This window comes from Esox lucius, chromosome 14 (genome assembly GCF_011004845.1).
Source record: "Esox lucius isolate fEsoLuc1 chromosome 14, fEsoLuc1.pri, whole genome shotgun sequence".
NCBI lineage: Eukaryota > Metazoa > Chordata > Actinopteri > Esociformes > Esocidae > Esox > Esox lucius.
In genome coordinates this window covers 16,870,432-16,891,350 of record NC_047582.1, presented here as the reverse complement: position 1 = coordinate 16,891,350, position 20,919 = coordinate 16,870,432, and the positions used below count along the sequence as shown (strand labels likewise).

General features: G+C 38.7%; 1 protein-coding gene across 1 annotated transcript in view; it reads right to left on the bottom strand.

Annotated features, from left to right (window-relative positions):
* The window catches only part of brinp1 (bone morphogenetic protein/retinoic acid inducible neural-specific 1), a 222,059-nt gene that overhangs the window by 181,004 nt on the left and 20,136 nt on the right, over positions 1-20,919 (bottom strand). The window contains exon 2 of the mRNA XM_010901621.5: positions 8,443-8,710. Within this exon, the coding sequence (XP_010899923.2) occupies positions 8,443-8,660 (218 nt within the window). The 5' untranslated portion in view covers positions 8,661-8,710. The remainder of the gene's footprint in view (positions 1-8,442; positions 8,711-20,919) is intronic.

Genomic DNA, 20,919 nt, shown 5'->3' with positions numbered 1-20,919 from the left:
TTACCGTTCATAATGAATTATTCCAATCCAACTGTGGAATAATCCATGTTCTTTGGAGCATTTATGCCAATTTCACAGATGGATACTTTTCCTAGATAATTGGATAGTTTTCACAACACGGCGTACATTTCATGCACTATATTACCACCACTGGTCTGGATGTGATACGCAAAAAGGGTGAATAATATTAGTGTTCCATGTTTTTATTGATATGAAGCAGCCAGAATATGTCAATGTAATATATCATTCTGTGTATGTACAGTGGATATAAAAAGTCTAGACACCCCTGGCAGGTTCTTGTGATGTAAAAGAATGAGACAAAGATAAATCATATAGGAACATTTCCCACCTTTAATGTGACCTATAACGTGAACAATTCAATTGAAAAACAAACTGAAATCTTTGAGGGGAAAAATAAAAAACTCAAGCACCACCTAGCCATCTAACTAGCAAAGCTACTTGGTAAGTAGAGCAGTGCTGTCAGTTTACTAGTGTGCAACTTAGTTTTCGGCATAATTTGAGTGCCTATTGTTATATTACATTGCCTCCAGCTGACCACTGAATATGCTGTCAAAACAGAGATCTGTATGTATTTACGAAATGCTCATGTCTACACTTAACACAGTTTCATACAAAAACACATTGGGCTCATTTTAAAACTGACTTTTGAAACATCCTAAACCTAACCATTGAGCCAGAAATATAAATGTTCCATGTTTGGACCACCTAAAAACCATTGTGGGGTTAGAATTTATTCTCCTTGTGGTGACTTCTGATTCCCACATACAGTACTGTGCAAACGTTTTAGGCAGGTTTGAAAATATGCTGTAAGAATGCTTTAAAAAATAGAGATGTTCATAGATAATATTTATCAATTAACAAAAATGCAAAGTGAATGAACAGAAAAAAAATTGAAAATCAAATCAGTATTTAGTGTGACCACCCTTTGCCTTCAATACAGCATAAATTCTTCTAGTTACACTTGCACACAGGTAAGTTGGCCCAAACATCTTCGAGAACTAACCACAGTTCTTCTGTGGATTTAGGCAGCCTCAGTTGCTTCTCTCTCTTCTTGTAATCCCAGGCAGACTCGATGATGTTGAGATCAGGGCTCTGAGGAGGCCATACCATCACTTCTAGGACACCTTCTTCTTCTTCTTTATGTGGAAGATAGTTATTAATGACTTGCGCTTAATGACTTGTTTGGGTTTGGTGTCATGCTGCAAAATAAAATTGGGGACAATCAGATGCCTCCCTGATGGAATTGCATGATGGATAAGTATCTGCTTGTACCTCTCAGAATTGAGGTGACAATTCATTCTGACCAAATCCCGAAATCCTTTTGCAGAAATGCAGCCACAATCTTGCAAGGAACCTCCACCATGCTTCACTGTTGCCTGCAGACACTCAATCATATACGGCTCTCCAGCCGTCTTCTGCTGACATTTTTATTAATCGATTCAGAGCACCTGCTGCCATTTTTCTGCACCCCAGTTCCTGTGTTTTCGTGCATAGTTGAGTCGCTTGGCCTTGTTTCCACGTCAGAAGTATGGCATTTTGGCCGCAAGTCTTCCATGAAGGCCACTTCTGACGAGGCTTTTCCGGACAGTAAATGGCTATAATAGGGTCCCACTGTTTTATGACAATTCTGAGCTGATGGCACTGCTGGACACCTTCCAATTACGAAGGGACATAAGCATGATGCATCTTTCATCTGCTGCAAAAAGTTTCCTTGGGAGAGACCTTGCAGATGCAGACCTTGTGTCTTGTTGATGTGTTCAGGCTTGCCATGGTGTATGACTTCTGACAATAAACTGTCTTCAACAAACTCATCTTGTTAGATGAGCTAGGCTGTTCCTCATCCAGTATTCCTGCAGCTGTTTCTGTTTGAGATAATGGTTGTGTTTCAACCTACATATTGAATTGATGATCATTAGCACCTGTTTGGTATATATGTTTAATCATACAGTACACCTCACTATATATGCCTACAAACTCCCTGACTTTGTGCAAGTGAATGTAAAAGAATTGATGCTGTTTTAAAGGCAAGATTTTTCTTCCGTTCTTTCACTTTGCATTTTTTGTCATTGGTAAATATAATCTGTTAACAATTCGAAAGCATTCATACTTTACAGCAATTTTTCACACATCCTTAAAACTTTTTCACAGTACTGTAAATACACTGCTCAAAAAAATAAGGGAACACAATAATATAACACCAAAACAATTAAACTTCAGGGATATTAGTCTGTCCAGTTAGGAAGCATAAGCAATTGTGAATCAATGTCATCTAATTTGGTGCAAATGAAAGTGACAACAGATGGACTGGAGAGGCAACAGCAAGATAACCCCAAAAAAGGAAATGTTTTGCAGGTGGTGGCCACAGACAATTGCTCTCTCCATTTCCTTCCTGATTGATTCTTCTCAAATTTTGCTGGTGTCCTTATCACTACTGGTAGCATGCGGCGGTATCTGCAGCCCATTCAGGTTGCACAGATAGTCCAGCTCCTCCCGGATGGCACATCCATAAGTGCCACTACAAGAAGGTCTGTCTCCCAATACAGTCTCAAGAGCATGCAGAAGATACCAGGAGACAGGCCCTTGCACAAGGAGAGCTGGGCAGGGCCATAGAAGGGTATCAACCCAGCAGCAGGACCGGTATCTGCTCCTTTGTGCGAGGAGGAACAGAAAGAGCACTGCCAGAGCACTACCAAATGACCTCCAGCGGGCTACTGGTGTGCATATTTCTGACCAAACAGTCAGAAACAGACTCTATGAGGGTGGCACGAGGGCCCAACATCCTCCAGTGGGACCTGTGCTCAAAGCCCAGCGCTGTGCAGCTCGACTGACATTCGCCAGAGAAAACCCAGAATTGGCAAGTCTGCCATTGGCACCCCATTCTATTCACAGATGAGGGCAGGTTCACACTGAACACATGACCGATGTGAAAGAGTCATGTTTTCATATCTTTGAAGGGTCGCACAGACCTCCACATGCTAGCCAATCGTACACTGACTGCTGTTTTTTTTTTTTACGCGCTGCTAAAAATGGCTTCACCGGTCTGGCAATTCTACAAGGTGTGTGAAAAAGACAATACATTTGCAATCTGCAATGTGTGTACCAAGCCCACGAGGCAGAAAGAAAGCAAAACATTTTAACCACCAACCTCATCAGACATTTGAAGGTTAGTCATGTAAAGGAATATGAGGAGTTTTCAAAATTAGCTAGCGCTAAAAGGGCGCGAGACAGTGGAGACAGTTCAACTCACGCCACTCACTCAGCTGTCGGTAATAAAAACGTTTCAAAGACAGCAGCCCTACAGCAGGGACAGTAAGAAGCATAAAGAAATAACAGACAAAATAATGGAATTAATTTGCCTAGAACACCAGCCACTGTCTATCATGGAAGACGAAGGGTTTTGGCGACTCATGTCCTATTTAGATTCACGTTACATTATGCCAGGGCGTAAATATTTCACTGATATGTGCCTGCTGCAGTTATACCAAACAGTGTTTACACATGTCGACAGCCTTATGAAGGACAACATAACATCAATTGGTTTCAATTTGTCAAGCCCTAAGCTGTTCCAAATAACCAAGAACAGGCTGCTAAGTTAATATGCTGAACATGTTGCTTGCAAATAAATAGACAGTTGTCAATTCATGATAAGTTGTCTTCTCTTTATTGTAATACTTAATGTACATTGTTGTTAAATATAGCTTAATAAATAATGCTACATGATAAATAGAAGGCTTCAAATAGACCCTGTAATCGGTGATCGGTATCGGTATTGGGTGATACAGCTTCCAGTAATCGGGGATCGGTGATCGGTCCAAAAAATCCTGATCGGAGCACCCCTACTCAGGAGCATGCCCAGATGTATTCAGGAGTGCTTACAGGCACATGGGAGCAATACACACTACAGAGTCACATTATGAGTTGCCATGATGAAATTCTCGCAAGTTGGAGCAGACTGTGATTTCAATTGTTAACTTTGATTTTGAGTGTATAAATCCAGCCCTCAATCGGTTGGTGATTTTAGTTTCCATTGACCGTTGTTACATAATTTCGTTCTCACTGAATTACACAATGAGGGCTGGATTCAAAGACTTAGAGTCTCGATGAACAAAATATATAATAGCTCAGTGTGTGATTTAAGTGTTCCCATAATCTTTTGAGCAGAGTAGTAAAACAAGGATCACGCACACAAACAAGAACATATACACACAAATCCCTCAAATTCCTGCCTCTGTGTGACATCCTAGGTTTAGATATGTATTATGAAACCTAACATCATAAAGAAATTAAAATCAGTGGGGACCAATGGATGTAGCAGAAAATTAAATGAGGACAAGAGACATAAAAGAGCATATTTAACTACATACAGTATTACAAAATACATATACAATTTCTTGTTTTCCTCTCTCTCATTCACATGCTCATTCTCTTCCTTGCTTTACTTATATTCTGGAATATAGAGTATCAGAGAATCAGTGTGCACACGCTCCAATGTATCTATTTAGTGTACCTTGTCAAATGTAGGAGATTTACAATGCAAACAGATGGAAATAAATTACGACGAAAAGTCAGGGTGTCAGTGAATACAGTTTCCTACCCTATTAAAAGGCAATTGGAACCTGGAGGGATTTTGGATCTGGCAGATCCAAAGCCACAACAGAATCAGAAGATGAGTTTCTGAGAGTCAACAGCGTCTGTGATAGGCAGCTCACAGAACAACAGCTTCAAACACAGCTTAACACTGGTCGAAGTAAGCAAGTCTCAGTTTCCCCTGTAAAGAGAAGACATTGAGCTGCAGGTTTGACAGGTCGAGTGGCAGGAAAAAAGCCATTGCTAAGATGGCAAAATATGAAAATAGGCTTGCCTGGGCCATGAAGTAAGCGGAAGGCTGGTTCGACAGTGTGTGACACCAATCGTCAAACACTGAGGAGGAAGCGTGAGGGTCTGGGGCTCTTAAGCAGAACCTTGCAATACCCTCTGGTGAACACCTAGTTGGTCAGGGGAAAATGACAGCAAGAAAATGACCCAAAACATAACACCAATCTATATCAGAACTACTTTAGATAAACAAAACAAGACCGTGAGATTCAAATAATGGAATGGCCAGCACAGTCTCCAGATATAAACCCTTATGTCTGGAGACTGTGCTGGCCATTCCATTATTTGAATCAAGCAGGTTTGGGATGAACTGGGCAGAAAGGTTAAAGCAAAGCATTGTAAGTGCAACACATTTGTGGAAACATCTGCAAAAGTGTTGGAATTTTTTTTTAAACATTTTTGATTTCCATTGTACTTTAACTCATTATGCTACAGTAAAATACTGTAGAAAATAATAAAACTGGTCAGGGAGGCTTCCAAGACGGCCTACAGCAACATTAAAGGAACTGCAGGAATTTCTGGCAAGTACTGGCTGTGTGCTACATGTGACAAAAATCTCCCGTACTCTACATATGAAAGGGCTATGGGGTAGGGTGGCAAAACGGAAGCCTTTTCTTACAAAGAAAAACATCCAAGTCCAGCTGAAGTTTGCAAAAACAAACATCAGGACCCCCAAAAGCATGTGGGAAAATGTGTTATGGTCTGATGAAACCAAGGTTGAACTTTTTGGCCATAATTCCAAAAGGTATGTTTGGCGCAAAAACAACACTACACATCACCCAAAGATCACCATACCCACAGTGAAGCATGATGGTGGCAGCATCATGGTTTGGGGCTATTTTTCTTCAGCTGGAACCAGTGCATTAGTCAGGTTGGAGGGAATTATGAACAGGTCCAAATACAAAGGAAATTTTGGCACAAAACCTTCAGGCGTCCGTTAGAAAGTTGAAGATGAAGTTCACCTTTCAGCACGACAATGACCCGAAGCACACATCCAAATCCACAAAAGCATGGCTTCACCAGAAGAAGATTAAAGTTTTGGAATGGCCCAGCCAGAGCCCAGACCTGAATCCAATTGAACATCTGTTGGGTGATCTGAAGAGGGCTGTGCACAGGAGATGTCGTTGCAACCTGACAGATTTGGAGCGCTTTTGCAAAGAAGAGTGGGCAAATATTGCCATGTCAAGATGTGCCATGCTAATAGACTCCTACCCAAAAAGACTGAGTGCTGTATTAAAATCAAAAGGTCCTTCAACAAAGTATTAGTTTAAGGGTGTGCACACTTAACCAGGTTATTGTGATTTATTTTTTATTTTTTCTCATAAATGTCAGTTTGTTTTTCAATTGAATTGTTCACGTTATAGGTCACTTTAAAGGTGGAAAAGGTTCTGACATGATTTATCTTTGTCTTATTCTTTTACATCACAAGAACCTGTAGACTTTTTATATCCACTGTAGATGTTTTATTTCATCCAGGCTGTCAAGCCACAGAATTTTAATACATCTGTTTCTCATACATTGAGCCATTGAAAGAGTCTGATGTCAATTGAGAGAGATGGTGGGTCTGACTCCATGCCCATCATATTTCAGCTGTCTATCATCACTGGGGCATAATTAACTGAGCTACAATGTGTAAGGTAAATACTCACAATGGTTGATGTTTGAACTAACTATTTCAAAATACTTAAGCCCCTGCCTCTAAACAAACTTACATTCTGAGGCTTTTCTTACACCATGATATATTTTGTGAAATGTTCATTTGAAGCATACTCATGTTGATTATTTTGTACTACAAGCCAGTACCTTCCGAGGTAGAGCACTCTACTTTCTCGAAAGAGCCCAAAGTGTGGTGCGAAAACAAATGTCGAAAAGACCAGGGAAAAGTAAAACAGCAGAATATTTAGAGCAAGTAACACGCAGCGAGAAAAACAATACAAACCTTTTTTACAAGGTGACAATAAGCAACAACAAACCAGTATAATTGAGGGACACAATACAGACACCATCTACAGTATGTGAATGGGAACCTTGTGTGTGTAATAGGCAGGTTGACGAGGGGACAAGTCCAGGTATGATCAATTAAGGACATTGGGGTGGTGGCAGCTAGTAGACTGGCAAAGCTGAGCAGGTGTCATGCTGAGGGCTAACCAAGGATATTTGAGGGGACTGGCCACCAAGAGCGAGGCCTGGAAAGAAAAATATAATCAAAACCAAAAGGTCAAACTGCAGGGAAGATGAGACTGTTCAGTCCTGGTCTTAAACGGTGGCAGTTATGGGGTTGGTCGGTCATAGAGTCAGCCTTGGCACTGCCCCTTGAGTTATGGTTCCATGACTCAGGGGCAGTGCCCACTGTTTTCAATTCTGTGTATCAGGAGCACTTTTATGTTTCCCCTGATAAAGCTGGAGTGGTTTAAGGTATGCCTCATCAGAGGATGCCAGTTGAGCTGCTACAAGCAGCTAATTCCTTTGACAGCCCTTCCCACTGTTCTATTTCTCCGGGATCTTACGGCCCTCATGAGGTGAGATGCTGATATAGGATAAAGTGTGGGTGTGTCACAACTGAATAGATTTCAATGAGACAGATATTGTATTACTTTGATCTAACTACGGACAATATCACCACGCCATGCTCGTACATTTTGAATATCTTCCAAGAAGACTACTGGCGCAACCTACGCAACAATGTCCAAGGCAAAATTTTGTTTTATTATTACTAGGGATTTATACATGAAAATGTAAACTGAAATGTCATGTAAATGACATACTTACTATAGTTATATACTCTCTATATTGTAGTTTAATAATTCCTCACAGCCACTCTATCCTCAAAATCTAGCTAACCAGTACTTGGGCCTTGTTTCTTGATGGACAACACAACATGTGGCCCTCCCCCGGGTAGGGCCACAGTGTCACCGGACCCCCCTGTCTCAGTTCCAAGGTGTTACGCTGCTTTATTATTGTGCTGGGGGATATGAGGGATGTACTACTAACTTTTCTCAGTCTCCTCCAGTATTAAATGTTAGGAGGAGATGAGGTCCTGGTCCACACCTGCGGATTACCTGGTTTGGGGGGCCGGTTGCTGTCCCTGTCCTTGTCCACCTGGTCATACTTCTGACCTAGTCTAAAATCAAATAGACTCTGGATTTAGCCCAGAGAAATGTATTTATTATTCCAATTGGACTCTTAATATCTCACCCGGCACAGCCAGAAGAGGACTGGTCACCCCTCTGAGCCTGGGTCCTCTCTAGGTTTCTTCCTAAAATTCGACCTTCTTAGGGATTGTTTCCTAGCCACTGAAATTCAACACTACTGTTGTTTGCTCCTTGGGGTTTAAGGCCAGGTGTCTCTGTAAAGCACTTTGTGACAACTGCTGTTGTAAAAAGGGCTTTATAAATAAATGTGATTGATAAGATGACTGTCCAACAATAATTTTTTTAAACAGACAACTAGACTAAGTGATAATGCTTTCTTGAAGAAGAACATTCAACTCATTATTATACATTTCTTAATTATAATGATCATCAACATAAAAGTGAACTAACTCACCTATAGATTTTATATCTGGTTGTAAATCCTTGGCGGAATCTTTCCACAAAGGAGAGGTAACTCCGAGAGTGGTGGAAAGGTCCGCGGTCGGAGATGAGCCAGTCAAACTGCTTGGTGACATGTTGCTCGGCTGTTGATGGGTCCTGGCGGGAAGACTGAACTGTTATATGGTCCCATATAAACAGGAAGCAGATGACCTCAATAAACCTCCAGTTCATGCTTTTCTTTCAGCCGCTCTCTGTTCATTCTCGCTCCATTCTGTGGAGACCTGTTGAGAGAAAAAGAAACAGGGTGAAAAGAATATATTGACATGATGAGTCTACAGTATTTTAAAAAATCCTTTGATGTCAGCGAAGGCTTCATAGAGTAAACTAATCAACATTGACAGAAAATTAAGTATGTGTAATCACACCGTAGGGCTTGTTTTCAATTAGATTTTAGTTTTTATCTCCTCACAGATACGGCCACATATACCTAATTGAAACTCTCCAAAGTGATGAGGATTACTCATTACTTTGGACCTGGAAAGCCAAATCCGCTGATAGTTTATTCTTCCCTCCTCATCTCAACCCCTCCATAAGTCCTTGGTACCAATGGTAGAGTCAAAACAGGAAAGTCTATAACCAACATTAGCATAAACCACTGGTGTAGCCCTGGTACTCGGGTAAAGCACCAGTGGAAATGCATAGTGAGTCATCAGCGGAATTGTCTGACACCAGTCACCCTGACAACTAAAGAAACTGTGGGTTTGCATAAGCAAAGAATTTCGTCAAAAACTCTCAGGGTAGATCTTCTGTGTCTTCTGACACACGCCTCTCAAGATATCTGTGACCCAAATATGCATATCTACAGGTGCTGGTCATATAATTAAAATATAATCAAAAAGTTGATTTATTTCAGTAATTCCATTCAAAAAGTGAAACTAGTATATTATATTCATTCATTACACACAGACTGATATATTTCAAATGTTTATTTCTTTTAATTGTGATGATTATAACTGACAACTAATGAAAATCCCAAATTCAGTATCTCCGATAATTTGAATATTGTCAAAAGGTTCAATACTGAAGACACCTGGTGCCACACTCTAATCAGCTAATTAACTCAAAACACCTGCAAAGGCCTTAAAATGGTCTCTCAGTCTAGTTCTGTAGGCTACACAATCATGGGGAAGACTGCTGACTTGCACAAGGAGTGCAAGACACAAAAGATCATTGCTGAAGAGACTGGCTGTTCACAGAGCTCTGTGTCCCCTTCAAAGATTTCAGTTTGATTTTCAATTGAATTGTTCATGTTATAGGTCACATTAAAGATGGAAAAAGTTCTGACATGATTTATCATTGTATCATTCTTTTACATCACAAGAACCTGGCATTTTAACAGGGGTGTGTAGACTTTTTATATCCACTGTACATCGGTTCAATAAAGCAAGGTCAAGTCAGTTGGCATTTGTTGGTTAATGGGAATCAAAATAATTTGGCACGATAATCTAACTTCAGAGGCACTGTTAACATAGTTTTGATGAAAACTGTGATATTTCAAATCAAGTACATTGTGGATTTTAGATTCACAAAAAAAAATTGATATCATTAATAAATCTGGTCCAGAACATAGCCTACAACCGGCAACAGTTCAACCAGCAACATATTCTGGACCAGATTTATTAATTTATTAATTAAAGTTAAGTATCATATGATTGAATTATTTGAAATATATGTGAATGGTTTGCTGTGCTATTTTCTGCTGTTTTGCATCAACACATTTAAGTTATTTTGTCTGAAATGTGTTTTTGAGACTTGTTTGTTATGTTTTTTCATCTTAATAATTTGAGGATCCAATATTCTATATCAATGCCTGAAATGAAATACCGCCTATTTTTGCACCTGCCTGTCTCAACTGTTGCTGCTCCAAAAAACTATATATATATCCTGGGAGTCAATGCCACCATGCTGACCCACTGCATGGAACACAGGATATATCAAGATATTACACTCATCAATTACTCTATAATGACATTACTGATAATACGTCCTGATGTGACACCATTTTGTCAGAGTCTTAAAATGATACATTTAGTCATTGCACAATGTCAGCACACATTATTATACCATTTGCCAGTGGAGTCATGTCTTTAGTTACTGATAAGAAAACCATTTTCATCTGTAATTGCGTTTAAGAACATTGGCCCCTGGCTGTAGAGCACCAACAGTATCCTATCACGTTAGTGCTACTGTATGCAAGAAATGCCTCCCTTTCACATTTTATTAGACAATAACTACTCATAAAAGAGCAGACAATTTCATGGGTTTAATCTTGTACTGTAAATGGGGGAAAGAATTGTTTGATTACAAAAACCCTTGTAAACCAATGGCCACCTGTCAATGCCTGAATCTGTGCTGAAATAATATGATTTGTCGATCAGTCTTGTCACACATCTATGACCAGTTTTTTCCATCTACTTTTATTTAACCTAGGCCAGGGGCACTCCAATACAAATCTTAAAGGTCCTTAAATGTCTTTTATTTCTCATGGAATTCACATTCAACTGTAGGTCATAACAGAATGGCACAATCATAAAACAACATATGGCAACAGAGATTTTTTTTTTTACTGACCCCTGTTCAGATGTCTGCATAACCTTAGTTCTTAATAATATGTATTGCCCCCTTTAGCATCAATGACAGTATGCAGTCTTTTGTTATAGTTGTCTATGAGGCCCCAAATTCTTGCAGGTGGTATAGCTGCCCATTTGTCATGGCAAAATGCATCCAGGTCACGCAAAGTCTTTGGTCGTCTTGCATGAACCGCATGTTTGAGATCTCCCCAGAGTGGCTCGATGATATTAAGGTGAGGAGACTGTGATGGCCACTCCTGAACCTTCACCTTTTTCTGCTGTAACCACTGGAGGGTCAACTTGGCCTTGTGCTTAGGGTAATTGTCATGCTGGAAAGTCCAAGAGTGTCCCATGTGTAGCTTTTGTGCAGAAGAATGCAAATTGTCTGCCAATATTTTCTGATAACTTGCTGCATTCATCTTGCCATCCATTTTCACAAGATTCCCCATGCCTTAGAGATCAAACACCCCCAAAACATCAGTGAGCCACCACCATGCTTCACAGTGGGGATGGTATTCTGTTCACTATAGGCCTTGTTGACCTCTCTCCAAACATAGCGCTTATGGTTGTGACCATAAAGCACTATTTTGGACTCATCACTCCAAATTACAGCGTGCCAAGAGCTGTATGACATGTCAAGGTGTTGTTGGGCATAAACCAGGATTTTTGTGGCATTGGCGCAGTAAAGGCTTCTTTCTGGCAACTCGACCATGCAGCTAATTTTTGTTCAAGTATTGTCGTATTGCGTTCCTTCAAACAACCACACCGTCTTTTTCCAGAGCTGCCTGTATTTCTCGTGAGGTTTTTTCTTTGTATCCTGAACAATTCTTCTGTCAGTTTTGGCTGAAATCTTTCTTGGTCTACCTGACCTTGGCTTGATATCAAGAGATCCCAGAATTTTCCACTTAATAAGTAATTGAACAGTACTGACTGGCATTTGCAAGGCTTTGGATATATTTTTATATCATTTTCTGTCTTTATAAAGTTCCATTACTTTGTTACACAGGTCTTTTGACAGTCCTTTTCTGCTCCCCATGGCTCAGTATCTAGCCTGCTCAATGCATCCATGTGAGTGCTAACAAACTCATTGACTATTCATACAATTATTGCAATTTTCACCTGTGTCACCTTATGTGTATGTAACAAGGCCAAACATTCAAGGGTATGTAAACTTTTGATCAGGGCCATTTGGATGATTTCTGTTATCATTGTGATTTAAAAAGGAGTCAAACAACTATGTGATAATAAATGGCTTTATATGATCACTATCCTTAAAATAAAGACAGTTTGTTTTTGCATGATCAGTCATATTTTCAAAATCAACTGTAGGTCACTTTGCCACTAATCTGAATGACTGTGGCAATAACATATCCATGGCAGGGTAATTTCATGAGGCCCGGTTTTAATTAATTATTACAGACCAATTTGAGGTTGGCCGTCAGAACATACAGTAACAATATATAATCCAATTGATAAAGGAGATGGGAAGGAGGGGTTTCATTAATGATGTCTGAGTGTGCATGCAATATTAACATTTGCCATTTAATAGACATTCTTATCCAGAGCAACATGCAGGAGCAATTACTGTTAATTGTTTGGCTGGAGAAAAGAACAATATAATTTTTACCTTGCTGTCTTGGGGATTTGATAAGCAACCTTTCAGTTTCTGGTAAGATGTTGTAATTTCTAATGTGTATATTTCAACCCATGTGCAATTGGAGAAATACCATGCTATTTCGGAAAAGCTGGTAGAGGAATGTCAACTGAAACACATGGGGAAAATCTTATTAATGGAAATATGAATAGCCTACAGGAATGCACAAACTGTCCTGCAGCATTGTAGGCTTGTAGTCTAAGGTTGTGTAGCCTTTTCAGTGGGCATATCCATACAGTTTTGAGAACAAGACGAACAGCCCCATGTGCATGTGCGTAAAGCAACACATTTGACATTGCATATTTTATCATACACTACAATTTATTGTAAAGATGCTCATTTTTACGAACTAGAGGTTCTTTGTGTTTTTGAATGAGCTACAGCTTTATTACACGTTGGCTTAAACATTTTTATTTGACAAAATGTATAATACATTTCAGAAATGACTTTTATTTAAATTTCTCACTGAATGAAAATTAATAGAACATAAAATAGTTACACTTATTCACCACAAATCGAATAAAAGAGCCAATAGGTTTACTCAAAATAAAAAATAAAAGGCTATTGCTATGCAGCACTAAACGAAAAATGAATTTCACTAAAATGGAACAATCATTTTAAGTCTTTCCAAGAGTCATTGATCTTCTATAAAACTTCTGAAATGTAATATACTTTCTTGGCCACATTCTCTAGGCTACTATTTATTTTAACAGATCTTGAGTTTGCAAGACAGCCTCGACTGTACCGCCCAGACCAACTGGAATTGTGCACATTGAAGTTATGTACTTCTGTAGCATTGCTTTTTTAATTCATAGCTGTTAATCCATGACTAATGAATACATCTATATGTATAGTTCTTGTGCTTATGTGCTCCTGCAAAATCCACAACAAATTAAGTTAAATATTTGGTGCTATAAATGAACACATCTCTATTGGTTTTTCATACAGGATTTAAAAAAATCAAAATATCACAAAATCGGTCATGTGTTCAATTAAAAGTTTTAAATAATATTATCTAGAATCTCCCATCCTTGTTGATGGGGCTGAAATGGAATGGGTAAAAACATCCAAGTTCTTTGCGGTCCACATTCACAAGGATTGTACATCGTCCATTCACATGTAAAAAATCATTACGACGGCACAGCAGTGTATCTTCCCACTCAGGAAGCTCAGGCATTTTGGCATGAGTCTTAAGATCGATGCTAAGTTCAAATACTGCACCACTGAGAACATCTAGCTAGCACATATCTCAGTTAAACAGTTGACGCAGTTGTACTAACCAAACGCAATTACGTCCCAGATCTCGGGTCCCAAGTCTCGCATCTCTTAAAGCTACGGATCTAAAAGTTATGAATCTGAATTTTACAAATTGACATGCGGTAAAAACAGAAAACAGATCTACGTGCATTTTGTCAATGCACAAATGCAAATTACATACTTGTGCATGTCAATTCATTATTGAAACGAGAGATTAGACATTCATTTAAACTAAAATGTACATTGGGGCAGTATACACCTCCGGAAAAAGTTAAGAGACCAAAAAAGCTGAAAAGGAAAGTTTTGAGAGAGGAACAGAAACGTTCAATTTGCAGTGGTCTCTTAATTTTAACCATTCTGTTTCTCCTTTTTTAGTGAAAAAAACCTGAAACTAAGGCTGAAACTATACACAAAAAAAGATTTCAGAAAATAAAAAGGAATTTTAAAAAGAAATGTGTATTCCACAAATGTAATAATTTTATTAATACATTTAAATTGTATTTCATGTTTCAAAATTAAGTTGTTGGAATACAGCATGTTTTACAATAAACTGTCAATAAAAAATTATATTTCAATATGTATATATTCAGTTTCAATATGGTCAATATTGTATTCACTACACAAGTTTACAAACTATTTCAGACAGGAAAAGCCACATATTATTTATTGGAGAAACCATGCAACATCACCCGGTTCGAATGTTATCATTGGATTGAATGGGCGTTATCAGTGGTTATCAACCTCATAGATATGGGTCAGAAGGGGCCTGCTACGCCTACTGGTAGGCTCAGAAGGCTGTTATCATCCATTCGCATGGTTAATCACAGATAAATACACGAGAAGGACAACTTAAATAGATCCAATCCCAGGCGAATTCAGGTCGCTGCTACAAGTAAGACCATTAAAATGGGTTAAGGTTAGGGTTAGGGTAAGTCTACAGGTAAGACCATTAAAATGGGTAAAGGAAGGGTTCGCTATTTTTGATCCTGGGTTCTTTTTTTGGATAATCTAGCCTACAGTTTATTAGTCAGTAATAGACTTAGACTAGTATCTACTAATTTACTAATTGGAATAGTCATAAGAATTGTGCAACTGCTAGAGAGACTGAAGATGAATTTAACACTTCCAAAGCTATTTCATTTCATGGCAAAACAACATATGTTTTTCTTTCATTCGTGAATGACATTGATACAATAACTATCAATATAGGTGACAATAATTTACTTTTTGGTCAAGTGAAAAGATGAGGGAATTGTGGAAAGTTGTATTCCCGCTGTTTAAATAGTGTAACGGTTAAAGACACAGTATACCACATAAAAAACCACAGATCAAAACCAGTCAAGGTCAACAACATTCATCCCTTCTAATTGTGGGCCAACTGAACTACAGTAGGCTTTTCTGGTTTCTATAAAGTTTTTTTCTTTTCGATTTTTCTTGAAATCAGAGTTCAGTTGGCCTCATGTATTTTCTTGAAAGACATGAGTGTGAATACGTGGTCTGGTTTGCTTTCCGTAGTATTTTTAAGTAAAGAGTATTTCTCATGAACAGATAAATAGTATGATGTTAAACACCATATTATTTATCACAATTTTAAGTCAATAACAATATACAAGGACAATTCTTGGTTTAGGTGAAGTCCTTGAAAAAAGAAACAATTATGCCTTAAAACTTGAAAGACTGAATTTGATTTTGTCATGTCCAAATGAACCCTACACTTGGTATCACATCACCAAGTTTTCAAGGGACACTGCAGCTTATTTAGTGTACAGTACTTTAGATTGAACTACACCACACAATTGATGGAGAAGCTAGCACAAAAACAACAAGGGATTGTTGTTAGTGTGAGCCCCCTTTAAACGGTCCTATTCACACTGCAAATCTCTGTATTCACCCTGCCCTCCTGGCTCATTGAGGAACTAATTGTCCATGCGTGTCTCGTAGTCACGCAATGATCAATGCCTTTCTCCCTTGTGTGGGTGCCTGAGCCACTTCTTTGTTCCACAAAGTTCACAAAAACAGGAGGTGTGTCTAAAGATTTGTAATCTGGGTCAAACGGAGGTAGGGAGAACAGGAGTGAAAGAAGCTTGCTGCTTTCTGGCTGTTTATCTAACAGACATTAGGCAGTCTAGACCAGTCTTAAGGGGTTCAAGTATATTCAATACATCCACTGCAGACAGTTTATGCTTTCTGTTGTAGACCTGTTTTGGACAGACACAGGTCTGCTCTGCACTGCTGTCAGTTGTAGAATGCATTCTGTCCAAGTGATAGGGAGGCAATCAGCAGCATCATGTTAGCAGCTATTGATTGGTGTCAATCAGTCCAACATATGTTGACTCCTGAAAATATGTGATCTTATGTATCAATGCATTCAGAGAGGGACAGTGAATTAGAAGTGATGGTAAAGAGTGACAGAAGATGAGGAAGCAACATTTGGCAGAGGGTTCTGCCACACAGGAAGCCTGCAGAATTATGAGAATTATTACAACCCAGCCTGCAGCGATGTCTGAACAGGTGAGGTAATGGTCCGCCACTTGTAATTGCAGAGAAGCCATAAGAAGAATGGGGCGGCCAGTCTAACTTAATTTGTAATGGATTTCTCCCTCCCTCGCTTCCCTCTTTTTGTTGCTTTATTTAGGACTATAGTGGCACCCTGACCTTCAGAAGATATTGCTCAGCAGGCTCTGTCCATGATTAAATGAGTGGGTCACTCAATACCTAATCCTTGGATTGGGATGAATAGGCAATTAAAGAAAGTATAATAATTTTCTAATAATTCAAACAAATAATTAACTACTGGTCTGGTGAGGAAAGTCCAATACACCATTGGGGACACAATGACTGCACTCCTGGACATCTATTCCCCACAATGCCTCAGACAGGCCACAAAGGACCTCATGGACCTCAGCCACCTGAGCCATGGGCTTTTTACATTGTTACTATCCAGCAGACAGAGACAATTCAGGACAACCACAACCACGATAGGGAGACTGAATATAAGTTTCTACCCCTAGTATGCAATTGCAAGATTTCTACTACAGCACATTGATGAATACTCACCAAGCACAAAGTCTATCTCATCCACAAGGACATACACAGTCTCTCACACAAACAACTACATGCTGAACCCAAACTCAGTGTACCACCCCGTTGCCAAAACAGTTGGGACGTAGCGTAAAATTGTAATAAAAACAGAATGCAGTGATGTGCAAAGAATGTCTCTGTATTTAATAGAAAAAAGTACAAAGACAACAGATCAAATGTTGAAAATTTGAAATGTCATTGTTTAAAAAAAAAGACATGCCCATTTTGAATTTGATACCAGGTTCACATTTCATGCACTGATGTATCGGCCAGCATTTCTATCGTAATGCTTGAAATGTTCCCAATATTTCAGACCGATTGTGCTTTCCAGTGTTTCTGCTGTATTCATTTTACTGTGGTGATTGCAAAACCATAGCTGCCACAGAAAGAAGAAGATACAGTTAGGTCCGAAAATTATTGGACACTGACATAAGTTTTGTTATTTTGGCTGTTTAACAAAATATATTCAAGTTACAGTTAAATAATGAATAGGGGTTTAAAGTGCAGTCTCTCATGCTTTAATTTGAGGGTATTCACATCCAAATTGGAGGAACGTTTTAAGAATTACAGCTCTTTATTATGTAGCCCCCTTGTTTTCAAAAGACCAAAAGTAATTGGACAGTTGACTCAAAAGCTGTTCCCTGGACAGGTGTGGGCTATTCCTCATTTCTACATCAAATAAGCAGGTAAAAGGTCTGGAGTTGATTCCAGGTGTGGCATTCACATTTGGAAGCTGATGCTGTGAGCCCACAACATGCGGTCAAAGGAGCTCTCAATGCAAGTGAAACAGGCCATCTTTAGGCTGCAAAAAGAAAAAAAATCCATAAGAGAGAGAGTACGAACATTAGGAGTGGCCAAATCCACTATTTGGTACATTCTGAGAAAAAAAGAACGCACTGGTGAGCTCTGCGACCCAAAAAGGCCTGGACGTCCACGGAAGACAACAAGTGTGTTCACAACAAGTAAATAACACTCTCCAGGAGGTAGGCCTATTATTTTCAGAGTCTACCATAAAGTGAAGACTTCTCAAGAGCAAATACAGAGGTTCCACCACAAGGTGCAAACCATTCATAAGCCTCAAGAATAGAAAGGCCAAATTAGACTTATTAGCCAAAACATCTAAAAAAGACAGCCCAGTTCTGGAACAGCATTCTTAAGACAGATGAAACTAAGATCAATCTGTACCAGAATGATGGGAAGAAAAAAGTATAGAGATGCTTGGAATGGCTCACTTTGAAGGTGCGACCACCTTCAAAGTGTGCATGGTCATAAGTTGGGGAGAGAGTGGAAGAGCGAACAGCAACTATGTGTTCAGCACAAGAGTGGATCATTAAAAGATTAATTTCCAGCGCAAGATAATTTTCACCAGTAAATCTTATGATGTTTGTTTTTTTAATGATAGTTTGAGTTTAAATGCAACTGCTAGCAACAACATCAAATTACACAGTCATATTCCAGTCAGCTGCTGAGAGGAAACAGGCCCTTGGCAGCGAAGATCCGTCCAGGTAAGATCCGTCCATGGAAACTCCGCCCCTGTAGAACACCCTCGCCCTCTTCCAGTTGTGTCCTCAAAGCAGGCAGAGCCTGGTTTCTTTCTCGCTATGCACCGACTTGTTTATTTCCTTGAAGAATATGAAAAATGTCCATACGATGTCCATATCTAACAATCATTTTATCTAAAATTGCTTTTTTTACAATAAAAACATGGTTATAGATTGAGGGGAATTTGATTAAATATGTAAAGAAATATATATATAAAAAATATAATTTTTTACATTCAAACTGAATGACAGCTGGCATTGTTAAAAGCAAAAGCTTTTGTACTTATTTAATTTTTTGTAATAAATGTTTTGTTATTTAAGTAGTGCACAGTCGATATAATGAAAAGTACTTTGAGGTAGTAAATGTTTCTCTTGACTTCGGTAGGTTTTTTATGAGTTGGGGAAGGTGAAATCGGAAAGGTGCACTGTCACAGGAAGTGTGAGATTCTTATTGTAACAAAGACATTGGAAAACAAGTAGAGACATGCAGTAACACAGGCACAAGTACCACAATTAATAACAAAAAAAAACTTGATACTAAAAAAATTATATGGAAAATGGAAAAAAAAGATACATTTAAAGTCTGTTTTGTGTCTGTGTCATTTGTGGAATTCTTCTGGTGTACATTTTATTCAAATTTAAAGATGGGGAATATGGGCATTTCAAATTGGTTATTGGCCACTTCAATCCCAAAATATCGACATCTGCCTTAAAAAAACGATATCAGTCTAGCAGTACTATACACTAGTATTATATTAGGAAAAATCTCTGATAAAGGCCAATATAGCCCATTGGATATGCAATCCGTGCTGTCGATAAAAAATCGAAGCTGGCATTGCAAAATGGACATGTAAATAAACAAAATTCTTTGACCTTTACTTTGGCTATTACTGCCAACCATAGAATACAGAAGTAGTCCAAAAGAACGATAACCGCTGAGGTTATGACTTGGAAGGGCAGGAGCGCATTTTATACTGAATTGTATGAATATCGGCTATTGGGATCGGCCAACGATTTCTTATTGGTGCATCCCAAGCCAGGACAAATGGACAAGGATGTAAAGAGTTTTTTTAATATTTTTTTTACCTGAGCTACAATTGCCCGATGTCTAGGCCAAAACATACATAAAGTATATGCATCTGAAGTCAACCATATCTCCAATCAGGCTTCTTGGAATAGTTTTCTAAAGACATTCCAGCTACCATCTAGACAACTCACAAATAGAAGTCAAGTAAATACAGTAATTAGAAATTCAAATGATGAAAATGTACATAATATGATTAAAAGATGGTTTAAATGCTCCTGAAACTAGCTTTTACTTTCAGAAAACATACAGCCTACTAGATTAACATGTCAGGACTGGATGACGAATCAATGCTAACCCATCTCTTTTGTGGTGTAAACAAGAAATCTTGCTTACCGTTTTTCTAATAAAAATCTGATGTAACTGACCGTCTTCAACTGGAAGTGTTCACAGGTAAACTTGGTAAAATTGGTAAGATTGTATTTAATAAATGCATCCAAAATATTGAAGTTGCTTGTGCTAAGTTGACCAATGGCCTCCTCAAACAAAACCCTTGTGATGCTCTGTAGTTAATGTGTTAATAACATTCATATTCAGTCACAGTCATGATTAAATGAATAAGTGAATTCACTTCCACAACTTTCTCTAGAAACAATTCATTTGTTTTCATGTTTTTGTCTTCATACTGTATAATCCCCTTAAAAAGCAAAGGAAAAATTGCTGCTTCAAGACTAATAGCTTTTTCATTGCAGTTAGCCTGTCATACTACTCCAATCAAATTATGTAAGATGACAGGGGAAGCACTGAAGTCCCACTTCCATACCAAGTTTACCCAGAGGAACCTTGACATGAATCAGACCAGGAACAGGGCAGCTGAAAGCATGTAAATGACACTGCTCCCTGCTGCAGTTCTTTTTTGCTCACACATGTAAATGTCAAGTAATGTTATAGTGACTGGCCCTTCCTACCAGCTCAACCAAAAAACAGCCTAACAATGGGAGCGGCAGATAAGAAGAAGAACATGAGTCACTGTCTCTAAGGAGGTTTGTGGCTTGTTTTGAAAGTGTGTGACCCTGACTGTGTATGTCTCGGTGTGTAACGTATATTTGCATGTGTATTTAAGTCAGCGTACAACAGAACATGATAGTGCTCAATACTCTTAAACATCAAAAGCATGTCTTAGCCACATTACTGTTGATAATTCTTAAATTACCTGTATACTATATATTTGGGCTAGGGTGTGACACAATGGTCTTCTCAGGCAGCTGTGCAACGAAACGCAAAGCTCAACTTAAATGACAAA